The 17,543-nt window shown below is 40.9% G+C and overlaps 1 protein-coding gene across 5 annotated transcripts in view; it reads right to left on the bottom strand.

Annotated features, from left to right (window-relative positions):
- Positions 1-1,578: 1,578 nt before the first annotated feature.
- The window catches only part of ZDHHC8 (zDHHC palmitoyltransferase 8), a 117,031-nt gene continuing 101,066 nt past the window's right edge, over positions 1,579-17,543 (bottom strand). For 4 of the 5 annotated variants that reach the window (XM_074606176.1, XM_074606178.1, XM_074606177.1 and 1 more), the window contains exons 6-11: positions 17,091-17,182; positions 15,308-15,440; positions 14,307-14,424; positions 13,474-13,583; positions 9,474-10,510; positions 1,579-6,527 (exon numbers count right to left, since the gene is read on the bottom strand). In XM_074606176.1, the coding sequence (XP_074462277.1) occupies positions 6,356-6,527; positions 9,474-10,510; positions 13,474-13,583; positions 14,307-14,424; positions 15,308-15,440; positions 17,091-17,182 (1,662 nt within the window). In that variant the 3' untranslated portion in view covers positions 1,579-6,355. Of the gene's footprint in view, positions 6,528-9,473; positions 10,511-13,473; positions 13,584-14,306; positions 14,425-15,307; positions 15,441-15,741; positions 15,785-16,694; positions 16,697-17,090; positions 17,183-17,543 lie in introns of all 5 variants that reach the window. The other variant, XM_074606180.1, reaches the window with a different exon arrangement.

The following is a 17,543-nucleotide window of genomic DNA, read 5'->3' as shown; positions in this document are numbered from 1 at the left end:
CTTCTCTCTGAATATCCCTTAAAATGGTGGGGCTACCTACCAGTCTTCCATGGCCTGGAACATAACCACTGGCAGAAACACCATTTCCAGTCTATTTTATTTGCTTACATTTTAGTATTTTTGGTTTTGTAGTTTGCTGCTGATATAACCATTTTTTTTCTTCTATCAACACCGATGGGTTTCATTTAAAATACATCAAATAGGGACACCTGTAACTAGTTTTACTTGAATATATGTACACAGTTATGTATACACTATATACATATGGGCATTATATATATACATATATATACACACATATGTAAGGCACTGTAAAACGTACCATCACTTCTCTAGGACTGTTTTTAATCTGTAAAAGTAGATCACATTCCTTCATATAATTTGAAATGTCTAACCAAGACATTTTTAAAATGTTTCAGGGTTACAGAGATATCAGCTGTGAAATAAGCCTTACTTTGAAATTCAAGTTATTGTGACAAGATGAACAAAACCTATTTTGACAGTAATTCTAATCCATTTATTATATAACTGCTCCTCTTTTAAAAGATATAATCACCTGTATAAATAGTTTCCTTTGTCTCTCCTTATATTCCAAAATGTGAACTGAAACTTGTCCTGCAGAATAAAAAATAACAATAAAAGAAACATGAATACAAACTTGGATAATTTATCTATTAGTTAGAGAGAGGAAAGCCAAGATCACTGTAAGCCAAGATGTCTTTAAATAAAATGTACTAAAACAGATCATAAGCTCACATAATTCTGTTTGATGTAGCCAACATCAGTGGAGCCTGGTGATTACGTTTTTGGCCATTTTACATATAAAGTAATCTCTGCCATGTGAAGACATGGCAGCACACAAATATGACTGGCATTTATAATGAATATGCTTGAATGGATCCTTGCTTAATGTAATTAGCCTATATATGCAAATTATAGCATCAGAAATCCTGCAGCAGCTGCTGTTAGGAGGGCTTGGCAACTGTATGTGTTGTAAGCCAGTCTTACAGATCAAACGGACATATTTTCAAAGACTAAAACCAGATATATAGATGAAGACAGACTAAAAATTGTACATCTTTGGGATATATAAATCCAGATATCCTGGATAGAACATTGCAACAAATACCTATACAACATTTTTTTCCACAGTTAAGTCTGTAGAATGATTCACAACTGTGCTGGACCGCAGGATCCCTATTAACCCCATGATTTTAATAAAAAACACTACAGGAAACTTCATTTAGTGTTGTTTTATGGACCACTTACTGTGGCCTCACAAGCATCATCCATCGGTCACAACTACGAGACACTCTCTTAAAGACTCAGCGTATTTTCTACTCTGCCATAAGCACCTTGAAAATTAGATTTAACCCGCAATCACTTCTTTTAATATTTTGTCACCTGCAGATTTTGCACTGGAACTGGCCTTTCCAGTTCTACTGCTTCAGTTCACGTTTTGCACAAGTGGAAGTGAAAAAGGGCAGCGCACCACGAACCACCTCGGCAACCGAATGCATCTCAGGTATAACTCATCAGGGAAAACCAGACAATTTAAAACACTGAAGTGACTCAAAGTTTTAAAAAATATATATGTATTACGAGAGCCACAAAAAAGGTTACAGACAGAGCTCCACAAAGCCTGCACGGATACATTCCAACAATTCAAGGTGGCAGAACAGGTGAAATACAGACCATAAAAACGGTTCGACATTAACTTTCCAGACTGTCAGAGACAGCAACCTTGACCCCATCTTTCCCACACACAAAAAAATATTGAATATATATATATATATCTATATCTATACCTCTAGTCTGGACCACAGATATAGTCCAAAGAAAACCACATTGCAATTTCCACATTAGGCTTATAGGAGAACAGGCATCATCTGAGAAACGTCCATTATAACGCCCATGAGGTGATTATCTTAGGCCAAGTTGACATAACATTATGCTTGGTTAGCAATTTTAGAACAGCAACACAACACAGGTCATTTGCTGCACATGGCTACTAACACATAGCTCTGTGCAACCCTTGGAGCTGACTTGAACCAAACTAAGCAATTACATTGGTTTTGTTTTGTTTAATTTAAAAAGAAAATGCAAATGTAAGATATTAGGGCAGTTCCTGCTATCACCTTTCTTAAAAATTCAAGACTTGAAAACTTCTTTACCATACTTGCTTACAGACACATTTGGAGACTGTATTAATGATCTTCAGGAAAATATGCCACCCTGAGGCTTTTTCCCTTGTTCACTTCAGGTTATGTCTGCATCCAGTTTTGACATCGGGGGCCAAATGCTGGTTGTATATCAGTGCAGTATTTGGCCCAGAGTTTCAAAGTCTTTGCTATTCAGACTTTCCTATGAGGTCAACAAACAAAGTAGTAAAAAAAAGAAAATATTAAGGCTTCAAGTAAAAATATTTCCTCTCTCTCCCACCCATGTAGTAAGGTACATTTAATTTCATAATACTCAATATATTATACAATTAAAGATACAGAGATCCAACTTTTCAAGGCAGATTGTACTACAATGAAAACCTGGAGCCTAAATGGGAGTGCATGAACAGGGAACAAACGGCTAATAAAATGCAATATGCAATGAAAATTGATGCATAAACTAAACAAAAACTATTGCTGTTTTTTAAATAGGTACTACAATCCACAGCTAAAAATAAAAACATGTTGAAAAGATTTAAGACTTCTGAAACACGAAATAAACACAACAAAAATAAAGAAGCTACTTTACAAGATGTGCTAACTTGTGCTGGATTTTCATGGCTGATCCCCACCTACTGTAAATTAGCATCACTTAAATGAGCTTTGATGGAGCCACACCAATTTACAGCAGCTGAAGATCTGGCGTGCAGTCTCTGTGAAAACTGAGACTATCTGGGCAGAAGAACCTTACTGCTAGTCTGTAAACTGCTTGAAGAACTATACTTTAACATGGGCTGGATTCTGGTCCAAAATTAGACTTAGTAAATAGGTCTCCAGTCCTGCAACAGGAGCTATGGAAGCAGACATTTACATTTATGAGAAAATATATGAGAAAATAGCTGCAGGTTCAGTGCCTTGGATGGAAATGAGTCTGGATTTGATGCATGCAATCTCCTGTTAACAGTTCTGCTTAGATTATTCTTTCAGAAGATTTGAATAATTTACTCCAGGCTATGTGCACTAAATTATATGCAAACTTCAAAATGAAAAAAAAAAAAAAAAAAAAAAAAAGACTTTGGTACCATTGTAAACCTATTAACAAGTTGAATGTCTCTCAACTGTGGGCAAAACTACTCACAAAATATATAATCCTCACATCTGAACCTGTAATGACGCGGTGCATTCATTCTTTCCTCCCTTACCCTTTGTGAACTATGTGAAAATAACCCTGGATATTAGTGCTTTATACACACAATACTGTGTTTAGTCTTACTGAGAAATTATCTCATGAACTAATGTAGTTAACTTCAAAGGCTCTTTGGCCCTTCAAGTTCCTCAGTAGCTTTTTTTGTTTACAAATGCCGGAGAAAGAATGATCCAAGTGGAGCATCACTGGGATGCAAATCTCAAATATTACATTGGTGCAAATTTTCAGCCTTGCTTGCATGAATTTCATGTACATATTCAAAGATACATGATAAAATGTGCCCTTGTCTAGCTCCCTAGCCCAAATTCAGTGTCTCACGTATCTCCTCTTTTTCAGGGCTTACATATGGCATACATGATACTTTAAAAACAAGTAAGTCTTGTGATACTCTATGCACCAGAGTGAATTCCAGTCCTTGAGGAAATACTGCATCTTCCTGAGGAGTTAACATCAGGGTAGAGTTGCAGATTAATAACAGTTAAAGATGGAAGAAATCTATAAGGCCATCTGGTCTAGCCCCTTGCCCCTGCAGGCTCCCCTCTTACAGAAATGTTTTTGACTTGTCCAAATATAGTCTGACTGTGCTAAATAGTTAGTCTCCAATACTCTGCCTTGGAAGACTATTCCATTGCCCTTTCCCCTCCATGTTTTCTGCCGCCTTCTAAATGTAGACCATTGGTTACCAGTCACAACGCTTTGATTTACCTTTGGTTTTACATCTTTTAACTAACATGTTTGTAAAATGATGATACTCAATTTCCACTTCGTTGCTTAGCCAGTGACATGATTTTAGCCCTTTAAATCTTCTCATCAGCCAGCCTGTCCAGTCTTTTAATATATATTGCTCCGTCTGTACCTGATCCAGTTTGCCAGCATCTTTCTGGTACCATAGTGCCTCCAAATAAAGACAATATTTTACATGCCAGCGAGCAAATCTGCATAGAAAGACACTTGCTTCTCTGCTCTGCAATGTCCCTACAGTAGGCATTTAAAATATCATCAAGGCAATAAAAAACACACTGATTTCTAGTTCACACTCTCATAACTTTAGCCTATTGCAGCTGCACTGCTTTCCAGGTTTCTCCCTTTAGGCAACATAGAGCATTACACAGAGAGATGATTAACTTTCTTATATTCTCTTCAACCTTCCTCTCCAAAAAATGATGTGATATACAAGGGACATAATAAGTGTGTATTGCAGCAGATTTCAAGATTTGTCAAATCAAAAGATAAATTTTAACCAGGCAAAACTGAGGTCAATATTTGCCTCCTGGAATAATTAATCTCATCAACATACATGGAAACAAGTAAGACGTTATCAACACATCCTGAATTGCTACCAAAGATCTGGAGAGCTCCCCATTATAGTCAAGGACTGAAAAAGGATTCAACCCCTAGAAACAAATATCCTGAAAAATGACAAATTTAGCTCTCTAGTCAAAACTATTCACCAGGAAAACCAGGTGGGAAGTCGAGGTTTCATATGCTGACTGGCTCAGTGATAAATAACCATTTTTAGTGACTTTGGCAACAGTTGTTCAGGATATTCTTAATTGCACAGATGATCTGGCTAGTTATCATTGTTCCAGATCTCAGTACTTTTGAGGTGGTAATTGAATGGGAAGGAAAAGGAGATAAGGAAAGGAGCAAAGAAAAAAAATATCCATTTGTCCCAAAATTAGCTTTGCCAGAGTCCTCATATTTGTGACAGAAGTAATGCACCCCTTTCTTGCTTTTTATAACAAAGTTGTCTTTAAATCCAACAAAGTAAATGTAGTTTTCTGGAGAAAGGAAAAGGAAATCTCAGAATGTTAAAAAGATTTGATCGACATTATTTTAAAAAGTTGTTCCCTGGGGGAAAAAAACCAAACCAACCAAACGGAAAATCCTTTGTCTAAAAGTATTGAAGACCAGAGGGAATGTGCTAGTAATTAGGCAGACGGAAAATTTATATCCTTTAGATGTATGCTTGGCTCAGTTACACACACTGTAAATTGAACAGATTATGACAACCTTGCTGCAGGATTACACAGACGGCACCAGGGCAAGGCAGTAAACCATGTTATTGCCTAAATCCAACAGGTAATAAGGAGGGTGCAGGGAAAGCAGCTGACAGCTGTTTAAAATATGTTCCCATCCAAACATTTCCTTTTTTATCTGTTTGGTTTTGTTTCCGAGTCAGAGAAGCCTTTAAAAACCAGAAGGAGCAAGAGGTCAGAGTGGAAGATCCTTACTGGTGCTGCGGTCCTTTTCCATGAGAGACTAACACGCGCGCACACACACACACACACAATTTCACACACAGGGAGGCAAATGGCAGACAGTGAGAAGCTGTTGCTATTCTTTCTCCTGCTCCCACCCAGGACCAGGGAGCAGGGACGCTTTTAAAGATGACACAGCATTCGTGGCCCAAGTGCCCTTGCCTTGCTCCTTCTCAGGAGGAGGAACCCGACCTGCAATGCCTGGTGGACACAGAGCAGTTCTCGCACACGCAGACTGCCCAGCACAGGGAGCCTGCTTTCCATGGCAGTGGGAAAACAGCAGTTGGGCCTCTTCCTCCTGCCGGACACAGAGCTCGCCAGAAGAACTGGGACGGGGCATGGGAAAAAATGAATGATCCTGGACTGACCGTACTTTTTCACAGCGCAACTGGTACACAACAGGTTTGTTGGACAGACGCACGCACAATGGCTTTAGCGCTCTCTTGCATGAAAGAAATCCGCTCTGTGGCTGTGGTGTTAGGTCATAGCCAGTTCCCGCCAGTTCAGGAAAAGTCTGATGGACTGTACAATTTTATTCCCTCAAGAATAAGGCTGCAGCTGGTTTTTGGCCAAAAGAGAAAGATGAAAACAGAATAAACCCAAAACAAGAAAAGGAGAGTGGCCGGCTGCTGCTGCTCCTTCTTTGTTGTTATTTGAGTCTTCACAGTGCTCCTAGCTTCATGGCTGGCTGAGTGGATGGCTCTTTGTTTTTAATTAATTTTATTTTACACTGAAATTTCATAGGTTGTTCCACCAACTCCAGACACCTTCTTAACGTTTGAGTGTCTAGCAGGGCTGACAGGTGTCCCCTGCGAACTTGATGTTGAACCCAACCTGGATATTCCTTTTGGCTGTCCATTTATTTTACTGTGAGGTGTCTTCAACTGCATGTCATCCCTGCATCGAAAGAAATATCAAAAGATGCAATGTTAGTGACAAAAGTGTGATAGCAGAATGGCTTCATTCAGGATAAACAATTCTCCCTGTTACCCTGAGTCCCAGTGTTGCAAAATATTCAAGCATGGGAGCAACCTGGTTGAAGCCAATATATTTGATGAAAAGCCACTGAAATGAGAGAATTCATTTGGCCATTAGGTTAGTGGATCAGACCCCAGTAATGTTTGCTCATTTAATTACTTGCTTAAATGCTTTGTTGAACCAAATTAATTGCATAAGCATTTGTAGGAAGCAGGAGGGTTTAACTGTCACCACTGTTGACCTTAAGCCAAACCGTGTCTTACAATCAGAAATACAACACTCAGAAAAAACACTTCCCAGTTAAATATCCAGTTAAACAAAATTATGTTGCTCATCTCTCAAAGACCTAAGAGAGGTGAAGCATAAAACTTCGTTATGACAGAAGACACAAATGGAATAGAGTCAAAAAGCACTCTAGGATGCCTGTAATTAAAAGACCATATTCCGGATGGACTCTTTAAACTAATTTGCTTTCTTATGACCTACTGCCAGGGAGCACAGACAACATGTTTTCCTCAAAAGATCTTTTAAATCTAGGCCGCTTAATGTGTCTTGTCCCCAAGACTCACAAAGATAAAAGCCTACCAAAGAACTGTTCTGGAAGTGCCAGCACAACCGGGGCGTGCTGTATTCTCACCCCTTACTCCTGCGCACTGGATGTCTGCTTGGGTTTGCCTCAGTCTGAAGACTGGCTCATGCCAGCAGCAGTGACCAGGGGCTGAAACACCTTCCAGAAGGGAACATTTCCTGTCTGCCTGCAAAACAAGGCAGCCTGAGCTCTTTCAGACCACCCTGACTTTTTCTGGAGGCCAGAAGGTTTGATGAATTAACTGTATTCAAAAAGGCAATTTCTTTCTTTACATCTGTCTGCAAAACAAACCAAACTACCCTGGACTTTTACACAGCTCTTGATAGGCTCAGAATAGCTCCAAAACTAAAAGCACTTTTTATGTGGCAGCCTGGTCTGACAGCTATAATCTGGAGCTGAAGCAGCAGATCCCATCAACTGACACCAGCCTGACTTCTGCTACATGTTTAAGCTGCGCTTGCACTAGAGAATAGAGTTATAGGTGTCTGAACAAGCGAAACACACATACATAAATATAAAAAAAAAAAAAATATTGTGTGGTTTCATAAATCACTGCTGTATCCCCAAAATATGCTGGAACCAAATTCTACATTTACCTCACTGAAGTATTATAAAAGCCCTGATTCAGTGCTGAAATTCTCCTGAAGAACAGAGTCTGCCTCCTGAAACAAGTCAGAAAGGAGCTGGGGCGTGTTAGGGGAAAGGGGAGATGGGAAAGTCATTTGTAATGTTACTGACAGAGAAAACGTGCTAGGTTTACAAAGCACAGAGTGCCTGTGGGAGCTTTACTTCACTAGGTAAAAAACTTCAAGATTATTAAGCTATTTCTTTATTTATTAATCTAGGTACTCGACTTTAGGAACTTCAGTAAAAAAGATCCTCTGCAATGGTATCACGTGTCTGCAACCTCCGCTAACATCTGATGGGATCTGTGGCTATTTTGATAGCTAGACCACTTTTGCCAGACACTCTTTTTCATTGTTTCAAAGACCTGAACTGAAGTGAATTTACAGGCCCTATATTTTAAACAAGCACAATATAAAAGCAGTGGGACCAACAGGCTGACAGCATAACCAAGAACCAGAGACTAAGAAGAGGCAAAGAGCTTTTCATGTTAGCATCTCTTCTACAGCAGCAGCTGACACATCCACGTCTCAAACAGAGGGTGGAAAGGCAAAAGAAGGTCCACATGTCTTCTCTCACTGAAACAGACTCATTTCTTTAATACATATGAAGAGGAAAAAATATCTGTCTACCTCCTGAATGTCATGTCTTCCACCAGTAGACAAATCATCTTAACAACTACAATTGACTTGGAAACATTGAGGAAAAACTTGCTGGCACTAAACTGCACGAGACCTCCCTGTGGTTCTCCCACGTTTCAATAACTTTCCCCAAAATGTTGGACAATACTGGAGTGAGAAACCTGGCACCTTAACCAGAGGACAGCATAGTGCAGTACGTGCCAGATGCAAAGAAAACCTAGATGTTTCTGATGAGCCCTCCAGGCCCCAACTTGGCTGAAATACTGCACCCTCGACAGGCTCACGTAGCTCTTTTCAGACTTTCCAAGCCCTAGAGTCTCCAGAAGAAAGAGAAAGAAAGGTAAGTGCAGGCAGAAGCTGCAGCTGAGGTCTTGTTCAGATGCCGCTTACTCAGGCTCTCAGCACAGCAAATCCTCTCTCTCCCTACATTTTCTCACAGAAATGAAGGAGGCAGTGAGGCCCTAAGGCAATGCCAATGTGGTCTGTGCCTGTATCGCCAGTTCTGTACTATGGGACGCTCAACACAGCTAAATACACAGCTCTCTATGCCAACCACAATTTCCAGGACTGGTCTCAGCCTCTGTTTCCCTTAGTGCAGGATATGCTTGAACACGCTGTGACCCCAGCTTTGCCTCTGTGTCCAAGCAATGGCTGGGTCCAGCCACCCTTCAGGCTGCAAACTAAAACGGCTCCACCCTTTTGTGCATAATGGGAGGGATAATCTGCCTCATATCTTGCAAATAATTATGCAATTCAGCTAAGACACTAAATCACTATGACTTTTACAATTTAATTGACCACCTCCAGTCCAAGTTACAGCAAATGTGCCAACATTTTTGTCATGATGAGGTTGCTATGAGGCTGTCGCAGAATTGAAGAGTACCCACAAACCTCCCACCCTCGCTCGCCTACAGCAAACGTGTCATCTGGGTTGTGCCTCCAGCGAAGTGCTCTGCACTTGCAGTTGCAAACGGATTCACCTTGCTAAGCAGCACCTAAAGCAGTACATACCTTTGTGCTCCCACTGATTGCACCTCTGTAATTTCCACAGTGTTTACAAACGAGACAGCCTTCGGGCCTCCATAAGAGGGTGACCTAGGCATCCCTGTGGGGGATGACGGGACCTGGTGGCCTGGGGATTTGTAGGAGCCATTGCTCACCCTGCCCTGTAGTGCTTGATGGGACTGGACATTATTATTGGCTAAATCAGCTTGCAGAGAGGTTGTGGAAGTCCTTGGTGCTCTTGTCATTGCACTTGAGAGTGAAGACACTGAGGACTGCAGTATAGGGTTCCTTGTGCTAAAACTGGTAGCAGCCATCAGATTGTCTCTAGATCCATATCTCATTGCCATGCTGCGTGGGTCTTCAGAGAGCGTGCTGACTTGCTGAAGGCTGTAAGAACTAGGGGTGTCATAGACACCTGAGTCTGCAAACACTGAATCAGGGTGTGAGTGGAGGAGCTTCTCCCTCTCCTCCATCTCTTTCCTCTCCTGGATGGATGCCATAATGGTTTTGGAAAGGTTATCATAGCGGACTGGGGAGGGGTCTCGCTGATGTGGAGCTGGACCGCCCAGCACTGGGCTGAAGCTCTGTGGTGGTTGGCGCTGCAGCTCGCTCCCCCGTAGATGGCACATTTTGGCTGATAGATATGGGGAGTGGTACCCAACGGAGCTGACCGCAGAATGGGTGATGCACTTCCTCCCCGAGGGCGACATGGGGTTTAGCAAACTGTCATATGAGAGACTCCCATTTCTGTTTGACAGGGAATTGGGAGAAAAGATGCTTTTGTAAGGAGTGGAAGCTGCCCCTTCAGACTTTATTGGATGAAGGGGCACTTTCTCTGTCCCTCTCCTGCCAGCAGATTTCAGGCTCAGGGATCGTGAATTGATGGCAAAGGAATCTATCTGGAGCGGGGAAGACTGATAGGTCTTGTGGAGGGAGCTCTTCCGATAGCTGGGGATGTCCAAGCTGGGTTCAGACTGGTAATCAAGGCTCCTGCCATCCTCTTCTATCAGAGCCCCTTGACTGTGTCCCTCCTGCATGGTGATCTAAAACAGAGGTGAATATGAGAAACAGAAGCCAATAATAGGTAAGTACAGGTTTGCTCTCCACAGTAAGTGCACGGGAAGAAAAGAGCTGGAGGTCTTCTCTCAGACTGTTAGCCCAGCTATGACACAGCTGTATTATAAAGAATCTCCTAACTCCTACTCAGCATATGGATAAGCACCTTAGAAGCGAGGAAGAGTTATTCATAGTAAGTGCTAAATAATACTGACAGTAATGGATGTGCCAATAAATGGCCATTGAGAGACCTTCTAAACTGAGACTCGGGTCTCAGTCGAGGTAAATCAGATTGTAATCTGATAATATTGCCCTTGGAAAAAGCACTTCAAGTTTTCCACAAATAGTTCTTGAGTTGAGGGATGCCTGGTTTTGTATGCTGAGTCAGAAATACTTTAGGCTTCATTTCAATACACTGGGGACCAGCACACTCTTACCCACTTTTCTCAGAGCTATGAATGTTCAGTAATTCTGAATTTCTGGGCATAGGTCTTCAAAATTAAGCACCTAAGCTTAATTAAAGCAGAGAGGCTCCTTCCCACCATTTAGACAACAAAATGAAGCAATTTTCTCTTTTTTATTGCCTGTGTAGGAGAGGCCACATCAGAGAAAGAACCGTAGGCCATAATTTATTTGCATGCATTGAAAAATATAGGACTCCACTTTGTTTTACTCTGTGAAAGTTTGCTTACAGTTCTGTTCACTTAAAATGCCATTCTGTGCTAAGCAAATAATTTTTGCTGTTATTTTTAAGGAAGAGTTTGCCGTGTTCCATAATAAATAGGCTACATTGACTCTGCAAACAAAGAATTATTATCAGTAGCATATTTAACCAGAAATGCAGTCAATGCAGTTAGTTCTTTATCTAATTTCTTTTAAAGGAAAAATTATCTAAAAAAGCCTAACTGGAAAAAATCTATTTTACTCTGAATTTTTCTTCAAGCTTTTTTCTTTGAGCTAGAAGATAGGGAAATATGCAAACCAGTTCACTATCTTCTAGAGCATGGTGCTAAATTTGGCTTTCTCTGGAAAAAGGAGACCAAGTGACAGCCTGTAAAAGGAGCAGGAGAGAGCAATGACGTAGCTTATAAGTATATTTGTGCTACTTATCCTTGTGCTCCGATCCCTCTTTCCTAACAGCTTTCTCTGCTCAAAAGCAGAATTACATTGACAGGCTGAAGAACTGATACAGAAGAGACAACATGATATTCCTCACACCAGCTAGTCTCTTTCCCTCTGTACCTTATACTTAGATATGGCTTGGCAGACAAATACATGCTATCCTATCGGCTCGCCAACTGAAATAATTTTCATAGTATTCCCACTTGACTACTAGAAAGTTGTGACTACTATAAAATTGAACAAGTCCACAAAGCTGATTGTATGCACACCAGTCAGCCTATAGTAGCAACATCTTTTTAGGTTAGTATTGAAACAGAAACCCTCAGAGTGAAGATGCTGTATCCCATTACCACTTCATAGCACTGCCCAGTCTCCTGGCCTAATCGGAACCTATCCTTTATCTATAGCACATCTATAGCTATGTACTCAATGAATAAGACAAGCTTGCCTTCCATGGTGCTCTGACTTTTGGCATCATGACACAAAATACTGTTGCTTACACAGCTCAAAATTGCTAGCCGATGCCTATAAATAAACTATTTCTAATTTGATGTCAAGCCATTTTTCATGTAATAAAGTGAAGATGATAGGATATTAAACTTTTTGGATACAGTGAACGCACTGTTGTTCTTTTGTTCCCTTTCATAAGCCAATCTTTCCTTCATTAAGTGGACAAATCCAGAGAAAAAGATTTACAATTATTGCAGTAAGACTAAAACCCAAACTTGGTGGTAGCTGGAATTCCATAGCCTATCACCATTTTCCTTTTCAAAATGAGAAGGATACTAGAAAAGTTTCCTTCACCATTTAAGAAACATTCAGTCTTACTCCAGTGTTGCTGCAGTCAATTATATAATTGAAAAGGAAAATATGGTAGAGACACATCACCCCCTTCTTGTTATTGCAGGGGCGATATTGGAGGACCTGGTGAAATTAATTGTAAGAAAACTGCACTGTGTGTGGTATGTGTGTTTTAAGGGTATCTCCACTGGCGTGTGAAGACTTGGATACATATTGCAAATACACAAGTTAGACCAGTGATTTTCAAACTGCTGTTCTCAGGTCCTGAGGGGCTAAGGAATATTTACAACAAATCCATGAGAAATAAGTGAGAAAAACAAGCCTATTAGCAGTGGGCTTAGTTTTGCACTCTGCTTCCAAAGGAAACAGTGTAAATTATTTCAAAACTCCTAAGCAAAAGAGAAAACAGGCAAAATTCCAGAGCAAGTCTCTCTAATTGCTTGGACCTCAGTTTTCTTGATAGGAGAAAATGATGCCAAGTGTTAGGAAGCAGTTTTTTCCATATAACCCAAATGCACTGAGAAGGTGCTAAGGAAGGTCAAACATGAGGAATCTTCCATTAATTTTAACTAAAATATCTCTTGGGATGCGTTAAAAGTTCTTTCTGTTTTGCAAGCTGACACCCTATGGAATCACTGAGTGTGCTGTCTGTTGGCTAAAGGGTCTGATCCAGAAAAGCGCTAAGCATGCCCAGCTCCCTCTGAAGTGAATGTGAGTTGGCACTTATATCAGGAGAAGCCAATGGGAGGTGACACTTCTCAGCATCTCCGGATCAGGCCGAGACACGGGTAAAGCAGCAGTGCATGCCTGTCAGCAGGACAGACGTGTCAAGCTCAACAGAGGAAAGCTGCGAAAGCAGACATGTTTTCATAAGGAGCGCAGTGAAAATATACACTATCGCACAACAATGCCAAGTGTTGTTATTTACTTTTACACTCTGGCATTTACTAGAGCCCTGCGGTGAATTTATCTTCTGCTCCATGTTGCCCAGTGTTAGCTGACAGCAGATTCTCCCAGGCTTGCTCACCTGCTCAGCTGTGGCATGGTAGTGGACTTTGGGATTGTTGCTGAAAGCCGGTCGATACTTGTACATGGCAGGGGTAGGAGGGCTGATAAGTTTGGGTGAAAGACCACCTTCTGTAAAAGAAAAAAAAAGAAAAAGGGACTTTCTATTAAAATGTGTGGACAGAAAACTACCATCCCTAAATCCTTTCTACCCATGATCCTCTGCAAACAGATCTCTTCTGGAAAGAAGTATTTCTGTGCAGAATTCCACCAAAATAAATGGGGCCCCTGTGGAAATAACAGTACGCTGCTGCCAGATCAGCAATCTAAAGAGAAGAAGAAACAAGGTATAATACATTAAGTGGGGTGACATATTTTGGTTAGTAGTAATTTTGCCATAATTTGAAGTACTAGATATTAGGGTTGAATTCAGCTACCAGCTTTGTCTGAAAAAAAGTCTTTTTAATAGTATCAAAGCTTTCATTTCACATTTTCATAAATGAAATAATTCAGTTCAAAATGCCTAAGCATTTCATACTAATATTTCTGATTCCTTAGTTCAAAATGACATTTTTCATTTTAAAATTAATCAAAAATTTAAGAAGGGGTTTAAAACGGTTTAAAAAAATCTGCAAAACAGACATGAAATATCCAACCTAGGCTTGAACGAACCACTTCAAACTGACTTTTCTCCCCCTTTCCTGCTGTTTTTCCCCTAGCTCAGAACTCCTATAAATAGACAAAAACCACTTCACCCAGATCCCATTACTGTTTTGAAAGACTACCAGAAGCCTTTTAAAGAGGCTGAAGTATTTTCTTATTAATAAAAATAAAACATTGATCATGCAACTATACCTTCACTGGTCCCCAGCTGCCCTTTTAGCTCCGAGTACTTGCTTGGATCTCCTTTGGGTGGGAGAGGTGGTTGCACATCTATGCTTGTATCCTCCAGACCTTCCAGGCTAATTTTAGACTGAAAGTGACCAAAGAATCAATCATTACCCACAACTTGGTTAAATAACAGCACATGTCAGAGTGATGGATGTACCACAGAAGAACAACTACCTATACCTATAACGCCAAACATGATTTAGCATCATCCACTGCAGACAAGGACTGTCATGTGTAAAATCAGCATTGTCGTAACAAGCCAGTATAATTTTAAATGCACTGTCCTAGTCTACTTGGCGTGCTAAATAACATTATCAGCACACCAGTTAATAAGTGGTAGAAGACAATGGTGTTTTCTATCATTTTCAGCCCCTTTCCAGGCAGTTCTCAGCAAGTAACTATCCAAATTGTGTAACGTTTAACTATCCGCAAAAATCTTGCAAGGTGGCTTCTTTTGCATTCACTGCTTTTTATATGACTAAACAAATCCTTCTCTCTATTTCATGCCAGGACAAAGAAGAGGAGATAAGAGAACTCAGCTTCTGAACCAGTATTCCTTTTACTGGACCACAAGCCTTCCTGCAGTACGGCAGCTCAAAACCTTCTCTGAAGAACAGCTGACATGGTGGTACAAGGGTTCCCGCACCGTGTTAGGTTGGCTAAAATTAGTTTGAACACCAAGAGGTGGTGACTCTTGAGAGAGAAAGTAACTATCGCAAAGAAGAACCACCTCTTCCAAAAGATGCCCAGAGACATTCTACTATAGAGCTGCAAAAAGGGCTGTTACTGGATCAAGAGCTGCTGCTGTTACTGAACCTGGCTTACTTTCAGAGGACAAAGTATATGACAAGGACTCAACCTCTACCATTTTCCCCAAAAAGTGCATTATCTCAAAGAGACAAACTCATTTCCAGACTTGATAATGCTCAATGCTCTTCAAAAGTAGCACTTGAAGGCTGCCTTACCTTGCTGCGGTTGAGGTTGGCTTGGATCCCGTTGTCACTGATCTTCACTGTGATCTGTCGCTCGGTTAAATCAGGTCTGAGGAAAGGAGGCTTCACACTCACAGCTTGCTTTTTCTTGGGTTCAACTATGTACCTGATTAATTGTTCAACAGTCATCATTAAAATAAACAATAAACTAAGAACAAGGCATAGAGACAAGAAAATCTTCCTGCTTCCAGGCTATGATTTAAGAATGTGTCAGAATGTAGGTAGGTTATTTCAATGGATGTAATAATTAAAAAGCAATAAAAAGATCAATGGTTTTTTTCAGTGAGCAAAAGGAGAGGATGCATTAAAAAAACCCAAGCAATTTTTGAAGCACTGATGGACAAGAGCGCAGTTCACATGAAGAGAGAGAGGCCTACCACCAACAGAAGCGATTTACTAGATCTTACCTAGTTAACATGAAACAGCTTCCCATGTGGTGGAAGACGGTGACTGGGGGAATAAGACCCAGCACATGGGGAGTTAATGAGGAGAAGATGATGTGCTGTCAGTTCTAGCTTACCACACCATGACTTGTTTCTGTAGCATGGTTACAGTGTTCAAAAGAAACAGACAGGTCCATAGGAAGCAAGAAATCTAAAGGGAAATGGCTGACTTTAGATACCTAATTTCTTTCCAGTGGACTAGAATTCTGTAAGTGCAATTGGGCAGTGGCTGTACAATGCGTAAATATCAACACACACAAAAGCTTTCTCTGTTTTATCTAGTGAATAGGACATTAGGAGTGATGGCTCAGTGACTTTCAATATAGAGGACAATTCGGACAGGTCTTCACAAAACACAAACGTTATGCTTGCTGGAAGTCTGAGAATAGCCATACTGATAGTACTCATACCCCTCTCCTTACAGGAGTGTCTCCCAACTTCTAAAATCTGTCTCTCAAGTATCTTGACCTGATTTTCACATTTTGGTAAGTTTGAGAAGCAGCTATTCCAGAAACAGTCTTTTAGGACTTATTTGTTGCGTAGCAAAGAGGAAAAAAAAAAAGCAGATAATAGTGTCAGGGTCTGGAATTGCTCAACACCCTGAAAAGGCTCAAATAAGTCATCTCGGAGCACGATTATTAACATGTTTGCAGGCTGGACAGCTCAGCACCTAGGATATTTATGCTCCATCTGATCTATTGCATTAAAATCGTGATTTCAAGATGTGAAACGATAAATCCATTTTACCAAAAATAGAAAGCCATAAATAAAATCTCAAGTTCCATGATGTAGACCTCATTGAAAATCTGTTTTATGATAATGAAAGTGCCAGTGAGATTGAAAACCACAGCAGCCTTAAATTACATTTAAGTCTTAAGGAGAAATGCCGATTTTGGATTCCTTCCTTTTCTCCAGACGACTAGAATACCTGGACATTGACAGTACAGTGCAAAACGTTGTGTTGGGAATGCAATAACATACGGAAACTTACCTTGTTACTGAAATCCACTGGATAAACAAGTTGGTGAAGACAAGGGTATCAGCTCTTGATATAATTTGACATGCTCATTCCACATAAACATTTCTGGGATGAGGTTTACAAATTACATGAAGAAAGCAACTGCTTGGACAGGTTACAGCCGTGCAACAGTGGAACAGCTATCACAGAGCTCTGCCTTGAGGAGTGTTTTGGTTTACTTCCCTGTTATTTCATCAATGGTCTTTCACTATTGAGCCCAACCAAGCACATTTTCTCCCTCTGTCCCAACAACTACTCTACCTCCCTCATTCCCACTTGAGGGCACTTCTCTTACCTGGGAGCCAAGGGGCTGCAGAGCACATGTTCCACATTTCCGCAGCATCCTCGGGTAAAAGGATTCACTCCCCCACGGAATTTACCTGTCACCTGGAAACATATTCGGGACAGTGCTCAAACCTCTGGTTATATAAAAGTCATCATCCAACCCTCAGAAAGCCAAGAGCAAGTATGCCTTGCTCTGACCCTACTGTCCTTCCCAAACAGATTGTTTTGCTTTGAATGCTGCACTTCCCCTCTCCTGCTCTATCAGCTCCGCCACCTCCATCAGCTACTTCTAGCTAGGAGGCACACCAACTACAGATCCCTTCCCAAAAGGGCAGTGAGCTCAGTGCGACAGAGCTCCAAAGTGGCCACGTTCACCGCTCCATGCTGCTCCTGCATTAGATTTGTGCCTGCTGCCAGCCAGACATCCTGTTTTGGTCCCTTTCATTCCCCTGTCACTTCCACT

Source organism: Larus michahellis, chromosome 13, assembly GCF_964199755.1.
Source record: "Larus michahellis chromosome 13, bLarMic1.1, whole genome shotgun sequence".
Taxonomy (NCBI): Eukaryota; Metazoa; Chordata; class Aves; order Charadriiformes; family Laridae; genus Larus; species Larus michahellis.
The sequence above is the reverse complement of the archived record's forward strand: the minus strand, read 5'-3'. Positions and strand labels throughout refer to the sequence as shown.